The sequence below is a fragment of the Polyergus mexicanus genome, unplaced genomic scaffold, assembly GCF_030449975.1.
Source record: "Polyergus mexicanus isolate NDT 795.1 unplaced genomic scaffold, iyPolMexi1.0 SCAF_20, whole genome shotgun sequence".
Lineage (NCBI taxonomy): Eukaryota > Metazoa > Arthropoda > Insecta > Hymenoptera > Formicidae > Polyergus > Polyergus mexicanus.
The window spans coordinates 2,206,920-2,221,221 of record NW_027223340.1 but is presented as its reverse complement, the minus strand read 5'-3'; the positions used below and the strand labels follow the sequence as shown (position 1 = coordinate 2,221,221).

The window sequence follows — 14,302 nt, the reverse complement described above, 5'->3', positions numbered from 1 at the left end:
GTTGCCGATTTGAGAACGAAAATTATTTCGAGGAGGACGAGAGATATTGCGCGTATTGCGCGCGTAGCTCGAGTTTCGCGAAAAGCGTATCGACGCACGTGACGAAAACGGTGTATAGCGAGATGGTGCCCGCTTGCGATTTTGTCGACAAGGTTTTCGACGTGTCGAATAATTGGTGCGCCGGCTGCGAGACGAGAGCTTTGTTCTATATTGAGAATTACGACGAGGAAGAGACGTGGTTTATTTGTAAAAAATCTTGGCGTTTGTTAGACGACGAGTGACGAATCGAGAAACGATGGAGGCGCGCGATCTTCTCGATAGCGCGCGGGACGTCGCGACGGAGGACGCGTATCGCGCGTGGGCGCGACGGTGCGACGAGTGTCTCAAGTCTCTGCGGGAGAGGTGTCGAGATGAGCGCCGGGGGAGATCGACCGGAGCGATCAATTCTCTTATCGCTCGACTCGTTCGATTGACGGGCGCGAGAGACGATCTGCGTCGACGTTTCGAACGCGTGGGAGGCGGTGTAGAGAGACGCGAGGGATTCTCGTGGTCCGAGATCGAGACGGCTTTCTCTAGACGCGTTTTAACCGGCGCGGTTATTAATTTCGATTATATCGAACCTCGACGATTTCTCGAGGACGCTAGAGATACCGTGCTCGATCGAATACGCGATGTTATGGATGGATATAACAGTGTTAAGGTCAATACCGCGTTCATCGGCAAGTTCGTCTCGGGCGACAAGATCGGTGTTAAGACTATCGTCACGAAGAATTATCCGCTTCTACCTCTTTCCGACACTTGCGAGAGTGGTACCAGAAGCGAATGGTCGACGCTACTCTAGCCTCGTTGGAGGAATTTCAGGAGCGCGATAGCGGATGGGCGTTATCGCGAATATTCAATTTAACGGTGAACGTGAACAGATACAATCCTATGCGCGCGGGGTGCCACGTTAAATTACCGCGAGAGATCATGTTGAAGAGAGCGGTAATAAACGTGCAATCTAATGACAATGCGTGTTTCGCATGGGCGGTTGTCGCCGCTCTGTATCCAGCCGAAAAAAACGCGGGTCGGGAATCTTCGTACCCACATTACACGACAGTGCTGAATCTGGAGGGCGTTAAGTTTCCTATGAGTTTGAACAAAATTACTAGATTCGAGCGTATTAACGACATATCTATCAATGTGTACACCGTTCGAGATAAAAAGGAGGGAAAAGGCGGTTGCCGCGTCGTTCCTCTGCGTCTCACTGACGATAAAAAGGATAGACACATTAATCTGCTGTATTTTGACGATACGACGCGACGAGATAACGCGACGCATTTCGCGTGGATCAAGAATCTGTCGCGACTCGTCGGCTCGCAATTGAACGGTAGGCGACATAAATCGCATATATGCGATCGGTGAGTACGAATTAAAAGAATCGTCGCGCGATGTTGATAATGCGCGCGATTTAAAAATGTGCGTTATGTCGCAGATGCATGCACTATTTTCAAACGAGCGATAAGTTATCGGCTCACAGTGTGGACTGCGGAAGGATGAACGAGTGCGCTATAGTCCTTCCTACCAAAGACGACAAATGGTTAGAGTTTCGCAACTATAGTAGAAAGGAGCGACTTCCATTCGTGGTGTACGCCGATCTCGAATGCGTACTGAAGAAGAAAGAGGAGAGAAGAAGATCGCGGCGAAGATTGCGTATTGTGGTTCGTTAAAGAACTGCACGATCTAGCGCTTCGCGCGAAGACTATTCTCGATACCGATGCTCGAATGACGGATCACACCGGACGAGTGGGAGAGATTCGTAAACGCGACGCGCTCCAGCATATGCGAGAAACCGTTCGAATCGGGAGACCCTCGCGTGCGCGATCACTGTCATCTGACCGGACGGTACAGAGGTCCGGCGCATTTGAATTTTTTGTAATTTAAATTATAAGGATACTTACGTAATTCCTGTATTCTTTCACAATTTATCGGGCTACGACGCGCATTTTATCATTTAAGATGTAGCTAACGCTTTTCCCGGCAGCGTGGAAGTATTGCCGATAACGAAAGAAACGTACATCTCTTTCACGAAGAACGTCGAGGATGCGTGGGACGAGGGATGGTTCGGGAGACGCTTGAAATTGCGTTTCGTGGATTCTTTCAAATTTCTAAGCGCGAGTCTCGAGAAATTGGCGTCGTATCTAGACAAGAGCGAGTTAAGGATCGCGCGTTCGGAATTTTCCGATCTTAGCGACGCCGATTTCGAGCTTCTCGCGCGAAAGGGCGTATTTCCGTACGAGTATGTCGACGACGTAGATAAATTGCTGGAGACTCGTCTACCGCCGCGCGAGGCTTTTCGCAGTTCGCTAACCGGTAACGCAATATCCGAGAGCGATTACGCGCGCGCGATAAGAATCTGGTAGCGGTTTCGCGTCGAAACGTTGGGCGATTATAGCGATTTGTATTTAAAGACCGACGTTCTTCTATTGGTCGATGTCTTCGAAAATTTTCGCGACGCGTGTATGAGGAGTTATAATTTAGATCCCGCATACTATTACACGTTACCGGGATACACATGGGACGCTATGTTAAAGTATACGGGTGTGCGATTCGAATTGTTAACCGACATCGATATGGTGATGTTCGTGGAACGCGGAATACGCGGCGGGCTAAGTCAATGTTCCAACAGATACGCGCGCGCTAATAACAAGTATTTACAGTCGTACGATCCTTCGGAACCATCGTCGTATCTCATGTACTTCGATATAAATAATTTGTATGGATGGGCGATGTGTCAATCGTTACCTTACGAAAATTTTCGATGGGTCGATGACGTTACGAGCGTTGACTTAACGTCCGTGATACCGAACTCGCCTATCGGTTACATTCTAGAGGTCGACCTTGCGTATCCGTCCGACCTTCACGATTCTCACGCTGACTTGCCATTCTGCCCGACGCGCGATAAGCCGCCCGGAAAACGAAACGAGAAGTTTCTCGCCACGATAAGAGCCGTTACGTAATATATTATCGCAATTTGCAGCAATGCGTTCGACACGGATTACGCGTTACGAAAATATACAGAATATTGCAATTCGCGCAATCTCCGTGGCTGCGCGAATACATCGAACTGAATACGCGATTACGAATTAACGCGAAAAACGAGTTCGAGAAAAATCTATACAAATTGATGAATAACGCCGTGTTCGGCAAAACTATGGAGAACGTGCGCAATCATTCGAATGTCCGACTCGTGACTCGATGGGACGGGTGATACGGCGCGGAAGCGATGATCGCGAAGCCGAACTTTCACAGTAGAAGCGTCTTCGCGGAGGATCTCGTAGCCGTGGAATTACGCAAACTCGAGGTTAAGTTCAACAAACCGATCTATGTGGGTATGTGCATTCTCGACATGTCTAAGATTCGTTTGTACGAATTTCACTACGAGTACATGCTACCATTGTATCGAGATAAGTGTAGAATAATGTACACTGACACGGATAGTCTCATTTATCGCATCGAGTGCGAGGACGTGTACGAGAATATGAAGCGCGATATCGACAGATTCGATACGAGCGATTACGCGACGGACAACGCGTACGGTATGCCTCTCGCTAATAAAAAAATACCCGGTGCGATGAAGGATGAGAACGCTGGCGCGATTATGACCGAATTTATCGGACTCAGAGCGAAGATGTACGCGCTGCGAGTCGACGGTAGAAGCGATCAAGGGTGTTAAGGGCGGCATCGTTGCGAGAACGGTAACGTTCGACGATTACGCGCGCTGTCTTCGACGGGGTATCGAAATGAAGCGCGAGCAGTTTTGTATAAGATCCGAGTTACACGAGATGTATACAGTGTCGGAATTGAAGATCGCGCTCAGTCCGCACGATGACAAGCGATACGCGATATCGGGAACTACGGATACGTTACCGTGGGGACATTATAAAATACCGCTGTAAGGAGCGAAAAAACGTATATCGAGAAAATACTATTTACGTTTAATAAAATACTCCGCGAGCGCGATAGAAGAGAATAACGAGCGCGCGTTTCGCGAGGATCGAACTCGCGAGCGTTTCGTAATATTGCGAGGCGCGTTCGCTATTCTATCTACGACGCTATCGGAAACGTTTCTTAAAACATTCAAACTTTAGTAGTTTATTGTTAGTATAAACATATTTTTTTTTTTATAAATAATATATTACCATCGTATTTTCGATATAATATTTTGCGGTCGCGCCGAAGATAATAGTTCGAGAAGAACTTCTAACTGAAACACATGTTTTTAAACTCAAAAAGAAAAAATTATACCGAAGAGACGCGTTTCTAAATTTCAAATCAAAGTATACAAGTTTTACATCACAGGCTTGTATTCTTTGACTTGAAATTTCGAGACTTGAAACATCGGTGGACGTTTTACGAATCGTCTCGAAGAACGCGCGTTTCGCGCGATGAGAAAACGTTGGTTAACATTCTACGAATTATCGCGAAGAGACGCGTTTTTAAATTTCACATCAAAGTATATAAATTTTACATCACAGGTTTGTATTCTTTGATTTGGAATTTCGAGACTCGAAACATCGGTGGACGTTCTACGAATCGTCTCGAAGAACGCGCGTTTTGCGCGAATAATATAATTTGTTGTTATAAATAATATAATTTGTATATCCGAAAATGCGATAAATATTCGCGTTTAATATAGTTTACTTTAATATAGTTTACTTTAATAAAACGTTTCGAGAGAGAAATAACAAGGGTGGGTCGAATATTTCTATATTATAAAAAAATTGCGGAAATATTCGATCAGTCTTATTTATAATAGATTTTGTTAAAATCTATTATAAATAGGACTGATCGGACATTTTCACGATCTTTCTATTATGCTCTCAAAAGTGTTTTATATAGAATAATGTGAAAAAGATGTTAATGCGAGTTTTAGTGTTATCATAGTGACGTAATAAAGAATGTATACAGAGCGAGAGAAAGAGTACGTATAAAGTTTGAAAGAGAGAACGCAGGATACGGCGGCCGCGTAGCGGTGCGAGAGAGAACTCGTATAGAACGCGAAAAAAATTCGTATATAACGCCAAAAAACGAACTTTTTGTGTGTTTTTGCGATGTAAAAGTCGTGGAAACCACCATTCTGTCTAAGTCTCGGCTAATCTCGACTCGATTTGGCAAATTCGCATTCTCCCTCATTGGCATAGAACATATATCATGCTACATGCAAATGAGACAGAACGCGAGAATTTGCCATAAATCGAGTCGAGATTAGCCGCGAATTAGACAGATCGATGATTTCCATGACTCTTTATTATATTCTTGAAAGTGTTATATATAGAGCAACGCGAGAATAAAGCTACCGCGAGAATAAAGCTACCGCGAGATATGACGTTCACTTAACAATGCGATGAAGAATATATATAAAATATAAAAAAGAGTCCGCATAAAGCGCAAAAGAGAGAACGCAGGATGTGGCGGCCGCGTAGCGGCGCGAGAAAGAATTTATGTGGAGCGCAAGAGAGAACTCGTACAAAATTACAATTGTTTTATAATTATACGATTTAAAGATTAATAATGGTAATCACAATAATCGATTATTCATTAACCGATTTTAACCTGTAAATTCGTTTTTAATCGATTAAACGGTTAATCGATTTTCACAAGCCTTAATTTTAATTGTATTGTGTTATTATTTTTTTCTTTGTTTTATAATTATACGATTATTTTAGTTTTAACATGTCTACAATTTTTTCTAAGATTTTTTTGTTTTTGGTAACACGAGATTTAATATTGTATTAGAAATTAATCTAATAAAAAATAATTAAAATGTCATTAATTGTATTTTATGTATAATATGTATAATATGTATAATATGTAGTTTTATTTAATAAAAATACATTTTTATCATAATACAGCTGTTTTATTTATCCAAGAATTGTGCGATTCGTCCATTCCTAACCATTTCACGTAAATCTTGTCACCTTTTCGACGCAGCACCTTTTCTACGAGATACACGTCGGGATCGCCAACGCGCAGCAATTCGTGCTCGTAGAATCCTCCAGCGATCGGCTCGCCGCGCGAATCCTTTAACAGATACGTTACGGGATTAGTCCGTTGTATCTTAGTTATTCGAAAAATCTCTGTAGTCCAGTTGGGTGTGAAGCCTTTCTCGAAAATCGTCTTAAATTTACTGATGCGTACCGGATCGGCTACTTTGAATTTCGCCGGAGCCGCGATTTTTATATTGCTGTATACAGTATTTAAAAGTTTATCGGCAATTTTTGGAGTTACGTCGACAGGTCTCATATTTATAGTGCGATGTTTTCGCGTGTTATATTCCTCGACGAGTCGTGGTAACTCGTCGATCCACTTGTACGTTCCATTTAGCGTGAAGTACTTCCACATAGAATTTTTGAGCGTACGATTGAATCGTTCGACTATCGACGCTTTCATCACCGAATATGTCGAATAATGATTTATTCCGTGCTTCTTCGCGAAATTTCGCATATCGGCATTGTAAAATTCTTTTCCTTTATCGGTCTGTAGATTTTTCGGACACCTCTTAGAGTCTCGTATTATTTTAGATAACGCTCGAGTAACTTCGTTTGCGCTTTTGCTCTTAAGCGGTACAGCCCATGCGTATTTGCTTAATACGTCGATAACGGTGAGTATGTAGTTGTGGCCTTTGTTGAGTCTCGCGTAAGGACGCATCTCGACCACATCCGCTTGCCATAGGTCGTCGTACCCGCGCACCGCAACGCGACGACGCGAGAAGTTTCTTCTCGCTGGCGCGTTCAATTCCTCGTGCTAGTCTTCGTTTTTTAACGCTCATAATTCTTTTTTCTTTCTCTCGAGAATAACGTTGAATTGAATCTCTTTTTCGAGCGATTCGCCGCTCCCGCTAATCTCTCTTTCGAGCGGATCGTCGCTCCCGTTAATCTCTCTTTCGAGCGGTTCGCCGCTCCCGCTAATCTCTCTTTCGAGCGGTTCGCCGCTCCCGCTAATCTTTGCCAGTTCTCTCACTCTTCCCGATAGCTCGTCCGCGTCTCTCTTCAATCGCGACGTTGAATTTTCCAATTCTCGTATCTTCGCCACGGATTTCGCCGCGGAATTCGCAGCGATGCGCGATTTTTGGGTTAGTTCCTGTATTACTTTACCTTGATTGAACATTATTTTACGATCGCTCGCGTTTCTTGTCGAGGACTCCGCCGCGTTGAGCGATATAGTATTTTTCGCGGCCTCGATTTGATCGCCTAAACCTTTGATTCGTTTATCCAAAACATCGATCCGTTTATCTAGAGCGTTAGCGCTCGTTTCTATTCTCGAAATGGAATTTTCCGCAGCGTCTATTCGTTTACCCAGAACGTCATCGCGCGTTTTTATCTCGGAAACGAAACTCTCCGCGACGTCTATTCGTTTACCCAGAGCGCTATCGAGCTGAGCGAGTCTCGTGAACAATAGAATGACGCCCTGCCCCGCCTCGTCCGCGTCTTTTCTCAATTGCGATGTGATTCCCTCGACGTAGCTTTTGCTCGTCGCGTCGGCATCCTCCTCAGGTTGAGCCAAGCGTTTTATCTTGCGCTCTCTCGCATCGTACTCGATGGAAGAGCTTAGACACAGCGCGTTATCGCGCATGTAATTTCGCAGAGACTCGATAACCGGACGTAGTCTTCCGGTTCTCGCGTCGTAGCCTCGGTTTCTTAGAGGTGAGCCGAATTTGCTCACGGACATCGCGAATTCCGCGTACGATTGCGACGGTCGTCGACGCGACGGTTCGATTTATACGATCGCTCCTGTCTCGCGAAGCTCCTCGATTATCGATAGAATCTCGTTTTCGTGAGCGTTGGTGCCGGCTCGACGCGAAGCGTCTAACAATCGCAGACGATCCACTAATTCGTTCGGATCGTCCCAATGGACGTAATCGATTCTATTGTTCGTGACACGCATAGTCGACGGTACGCGACCCGCGCCTGTTTTTTTCGCGCCGCTGCCGTGAATAAGCGGAGCAATAATGAATTTGTATTTGTATCCTTTATTTCCTAAAACAGACTTTTTAGCGTCATGATCGCGTCTATGAGCGTTCGTTCTTAACAATATACTTCTGTATGTTAATTTATCCTTTTCTGTATATATGAGACTATTAGGAATTTTCATAAAGATTAATTCGTACAAACCGGGAGTACCGATGTATTTAATCTCATCTATGAATATGGAATCATTCGCGTCTACGTCGAATCGCTTATCGCTGAGCATCGCGCTTTTCTCGCCGATGTAAACTCCGTAAACGTGATCGATCTCGTTCGGCGCTTCTCCGCCGAGAAGAGTCCCCATATACTTTCGCCCTAACGGCCCTAGTCGACCGTGCGATATCTCGCGACCTTGAGAAATTCGCGGAATTTGTCTAACGGGTATTTCGAGCGTCGAGGGCGATTCGAGACTCTCGGATTCGAACGTTTCCTCTTCCTTGGTTTCGTCTCGCGCGAATGGATCTCTCTTGACGAAATACTCGTTTAATGGAGTAGAGACGGCGTCCAATCGTCGTCGCGCGCGTATTCGTTTCGCCTTAGGTTTTTTCCAAACGGGAGTTAGCGCTTCGTCCTTCCATTTTTCCTCGACGCTCGTCGTCGAGGGCGAGGCGTTGATCGCGTCTCGTTTTATCGTCTCGCGTTTAATTTCGTCTCGCTCTATCTCGTCTCGCTCGGCGCGATCAGCGATGCGCCGCAGCGGTTCGACGATCGGTTTAAAACGACTTTCTATCGCGATCTCGTTTTCCATTTTGCCGGTCTTCAATGCTCTGTGTTTTTTACGATTCGACGCGCGCGTCTTAGCTATCTCTTTCGCTTTTCGCGTTCACCGATATCCGTCGAGGCCATTGCGACTAACGAATCGATTCTTTTAGCTCGCGGGAGAGAGCGATCGGCGCGTTCGACGTATCCGCGACGACTGATCGCTCTACGGTACAATGAAGTCGTTAAACCCTTGTCTGTATATACCGGCGCGAAGCGCGCTATCTTTGTCGATCACTAAGAAACCATATTTATATCGCCAACACGCGCGACATAGCGCGTGAAAATTCTCGTACGACATATCCGTGTTCATGTGATCGTTGTACGCGTGACGTAAATTAGTGCCGTCCTGTTTAAAGAGAATTAACACATTCGCCTTATCTCGAATCAAATGCTTCGATATTTTAGCGTACGTTTGGCACAGGTAGAAGCAATCGACGTTCGAGTGTCGACCCATAGCGAAATACTCCCTGATAGTATCTTGTTTGTTGCACGCTACATCGTCGAACACGAATATCGAATTTGGGAGAGCTTCGCTGGGCGGAATAACGTCAAAGTTATTAGAAAATGTGAAATAACCTATATCTTCCATCGGTGTTAATAAATTTTCTAAATATTGATATTTAGGCTGCTGCAACGACTTCGAGTAAACGTAAACGTTCTCGAAACGTACGCCATGCGGACTCTCCAACAAACTTATCAACGCGTTCGTTTTGCCGCAACTAGAAGGCCGCAAATGATGCAGCGAATAGCGCTCGGTAATAGACGACCGTGTCTGCGCGCTTTTTTCGACGGTCACGTCCTATTGTCGAGGTTTGTCACCTTTATCGCGATCGGTTGCAGCACGAAGCGCATTCCTCTCGCCGCGCGCGTGCGCGGTACACTCACGCGAGGCAGGGCGAGACCTTTTTATTTATATATGAATAGATCGCCACCGATCGCGCAGTAGCAAATTGCGCGCGGTGAATCGAGATGTTTATCTTACTAATAGATGGCGACGATATTCTCGATTTCACCACCGATCAATTGCGATATATTCCGAAAATAATTTTATTAAAACATTTCGGTCGCTACGTGGAACGATTGTGGGAGAAACTGCCCGAATATATAAGAGTGGATCCGGAGGTGCGGCGCTACCGTCGATGTTTAGAGCATTATAATCGCCTCTGGCAACGAACGCACATCGACGGTCCGGCGCCGCTCGTTAAAGATTGCAGCGAATGCAATTCGCGAAACGGCGGTACGGTGTGAGCCGTGGCGCTGGCTTGTTGAATAGAGCGATAAACGCGCTCCCTTTCGAACTACATATACCTGGATATCAATTTTGCGGGCCGGGTATCCGTCTCGCGAAACGACTCGCGCGAGGCGATCGAGGCGTCAATCCTCTGGACGCGGCCTGCCGCGAGCACGATATCGCGTACTCGCGGAGCGGCGAGCTCGCCGATCGACACGTCGCCGACCGCGCGCTCGTCGAGAGAGCGCGCGAGCGCGTCGCGGCTAAAAACTCGACTTTCGGCGAGAGAGCCGCCGCGGCGGCTGTATGGATGGCTATGAAATCGAAGACGAAACTTGGAATGGATGCAACGAGAATCAAGAAAAAGAAGAGCAAAAGGAGGATGACCGTTACGAGGAAAAGAACGCTTCCAATAGCAAAACGCGGTGGCTTTTTGCCCCTGCTACCGTTATTGGGAGCTCTCGGCTCTTTGGCCGGAGGAGCGGCGGGAATCGCGAAAGCGGTGAACGATTGCAAAGCGGCGCCACGACAGCTGGAGGAGTTGCAGCGCCACGATCGCGCGATGGAGGGTCGCGGTTTATATCTCGCGCCGTACAAGAGCGGGAGTGGCGCGTCCTCGACGAGAAGAAGAGGAGCTAAAAAAAAACTTCGCGTAAACAGGCGCTAGAGATCCTCCCATCCGTCGGAGCAGCGACGAACGAACAGTTAAATTGCGCGGCGATACACTCGCGCGTGCCTCACTTTAGAGGTGTGTTTATGCGCGATGCGCTTCCGTCGCGAGCGCGCCGCGACGAGAGCGGCATTGTGAATTTAGACGACGCATCCGGACCGGGTACTCATTGGGTGGCGTACGCGAAAAAAGGGGGCGACGCGATTTACTACGATAGTTTCGGCGATTTTCGTCCTCCGCGCGAACTCGCGCGTTATCTCGGGCGCGACGCGAACATTCGATACAATCGTCGCTCCGAGCAGACGCGCGATCAGAATATCTGCGGACAATTGAGTCTTCGATTTCTCCGAGGAGTCGATTGGAGGAATTGTCGACTATAATATCGACCGTTATTCGTCGATCGAGCGCAGTCCGATCGCTCTCGCCGATCATGTCGCTGACTCACTCTTTCCGGACGAAGCAGCGTTCTCGCGGCGAGTTATTTTCCGCCTCTCGATTTAAACGACGACGATTACGAGTTAGGTTTAACCAATTTCGAAACTTATAATACGATACCGAATATAAATTCCGCGAATAATAAATTTTACTTCGACGATAATAACGAGATTATCGCGATTCCGGTAGGATCTTACGAGTTAAGCGCTATAAACGCGTATCTAAGAGCGGCGATTCGTCACAAACGACGAGCGAGAGAGGAGGAACGAAAGCGCGAAAACGAGAAACCGGAAACGAGTGATGACGATTACATATACGATGTTGGCGACGACTATTTCGAAGACGATGAGAATGGCGATAAAAGTGAAAATTCTATAACGCTTCGCGGTAACGATAACACTATGAGAAGCGAAATTAAGTGCGCGTATTGAGTAAATTTCACAAAACCCGATAATATCGGTTCGCTCCTGGGTTTCTCGTCTCGCGTGTTACAACCGAATAAATGGTACGCGTCCGATAAGCCGATAAATATTATGGCCATTAACCTCATTCGAGTAGAGTGCAACGTCACGACAGGGGCATATCATAACGACAAATCCGCGCATACTATACACGAATTCGCGCCTCACGTTCCACCCGGATATAAAGTGTCGGAGATTCCAATGCAGATCATTTACCTCCCGATCATCGCGCGGACCATTACCGATATAAACGTGCGTGTTGTGGACCAAAACGGAAAATTGATCGATTTTCGCGGCGAGGAGATCACGATTCGTCTACACGTGCGGCGAAAACGGTAAAGAAGCGCGCGATGCTCGTAGTGAACGGATCGAGCGCGAGAAACGCGTCGTCGCCGTCGCGTCGCCTCTAAACGCGGAAAAGAGAAGGAAGAAGGGAGGAAGACTGACCGTCGCCAACGCGGCTTTTCTGCGCTTTTTGGGTTTTGTCGTGCCGAGGATCGCTTCTTCGTAAAAAGCGAAATGTGCGACATTCTAAGTATCGGTGGGGAGCCGATCTTCGACGATCGCATCGTCAAGATCGAGACTCACACGTACAATCCTTACGCCAATACTGCGTTCGGGAATAGCGACGAGATACGAACTCCTATACAACAGCAGGATTTGTACACGTTGCCTTGCGACAGTTTTCTCTACGTCGAGGGCAGACTCGATTCGAAGGAGGCGCCGAGCGCGCAAGGGAAAATCGCATCGGTGACGAGACTAGTGAACAATTGCGCGGCGTTTATGTTCGAGGAGATTCGCTACGAGCTCGACGGCGTGGAGATCGATCGAAGCAGAAACGTTGGAATAACGAGCACGATTAAGAATTACGCGTCGCTGACGGTCGAGAGAAGCAAAATATTAAAAAACGCTGGATGGGACTTATTAGTGACAACTCATTCGTCAATCGGTGATTTTAACTTTTGCGTACCTCTCAACGTGCTATTAGGTTTTTGCGAAGATTACAAGCACGTTGTGATCAACGCGCGACACGAACTTATTCTAATACGAGCGCGCAACGATAACAATTGCGTCATATCGCGCGAAACGCAAGAACCTAAAATCGTTTTGTTAAAGATACAATGGCAAATGCCTCATATAGTATTGAACGATGTTAATAAATTAAGATTATTGCGCACGTTAGATAGCGGTCGATACCTGAGCGTCGCTTTTCGCTCGTGGGATTTCTACGAGTTTTCGCTTCTACAGAGCACGACCAAACACTCGTGGGCCGTCAAAGCGGCGACGCAACTCGAGAAACCGCGATACGTTATTTTCGCGCTACAATCCGGAAAGAAGAACGTTCTGTCCGAGGAGCCTTCTTTATTCGACGATTGCAAACTAACTAATGTCAAACTTTATCTTAATTCCGATTTTTATCCTTATGACGACATGAATCTAGATTTCGATAAGCATAAAGTCGCCGTGTTAAACGATATGTATTCGAAATTTCGAAAAACGTACCACGGATGCGACAACGACGAAGCGCTCTTAAATTTAAATAAATTTTTAACTCACGGCCCGCTCGTATTCATCGACTGTTCTCGACAGAACGAATCGATCAAGAGCGCCACCGTGGACGTTCGCATAGAGTTCGACTGCAAGGAGAACATCCCCTCTAACACCACAGCCTACTGTCTTATCATTCACGATCGAGTGGTAAAGTACAATCCGCTCACTAACGTCGTGCGCAGAATCGTGTAAGCGCAACGATATTCGAAAAAGTACGGAGAAAGAATAAAGCGCTTAGAAAAAAATCTAGAAGGAAACACTTCGAGTATCGCTAACAACGACGATGGACGCGCCGATCTTCGTCGATCTTCAAGGTTTCATAGTTAATGAAAAATTCGTCGCGAAAGAAGTAGCCGTGTTAAGAAATGGCGTGGAATTGACGCATCACATCTTTCGCCCGCCGATGTCGTGGGATCTGCTCATGAGAGCGGAAAAATCGCGAGCGTGTTGGCTGATATCGAATCATCACCAGCTAAAGTGGAACGATGGACACGCGAATTACGGGTTGATGAAGAAACTCATTCGAGACGCCGTATGTCGAGGATCTAGCCCCGATTCGACGGTGCGGATCTACGTCAAAGGTCACGAGAAGAAGAAGTGTGTAACGATGCATCTCTCCACCGTTACCCGGCCGTCGATCCGCCGGAAGTCCGCAGCCCGACAAACACCGGTCGGGCATAATGCGGAGGCGCCGAGCGCCCATTTTTAAGAGATAGAAACGGTTCGAATTTATAACTGCCGTTTAAGACGCATTGTTTACCGGGAACCGTCGCCGCGCTCGGGTAACCGTACCGACCGTTCCCGAAACCACCCGAGTCGCGCGCGGCGGTTCGACTTGAAACAATATGCCTTAAAACAATCAGGCATATTACGCACGCGCACCCGCCGGAAAAAGCGGTATAAATAAGAGCCAATTTTCTATCTCGACACCAGATCTTCCGCAACCACCAGAGTCAGTACGACGCCTGGAAAATCCGCTACGATCCTATAAACGCTTACGGAGAGGGAAAATGGGGTTGGGAGTATCCAGCCTCCGCCAAAAGTTTGCGGCATCTCCACGAGCGATCCTTCCGACCGTCTAATAAAAGAGGAAAACGGGGTTGGGCGTACTCAACCTCCGCCGAGAGTTCTCGACGCCTCACATAATCCGTCCACCTAAGTGCAACGGCGATTTACCAGTGGTAGG

General features: G+C 46.8%; 1 protein-coding gene and 1 pseudogene across 1 annotated transcript; both read left to right on the top strand.

Annotated features, from left to right (window-relative positions):
• The first annotated feature begins 295 nt into the window (after positions 1 to 295).
• On the top strand, positions 296 to 1,404 carry LOC138941652 (uncharacterized; annotated as a pseudogene).
• A 10,680-nt stretch (positions 1,405 to 12,084) lies between these two features.
• Positions 12,085 to 13,308, top strand: LOC138941651 (uncharacterized). Its single transcript, XM_070311493.1, has one exon. It carries the CDS (start codon positions 12,085 to 12,087, stop codon positions 13,306 to 13,308), a length of 1,224 nt encoding a protein of 407 aa, XP_070167594.1.
• The last annotated feature ends 994 nt before the right edge of the window (positions 13,309 to 14,302 follow it).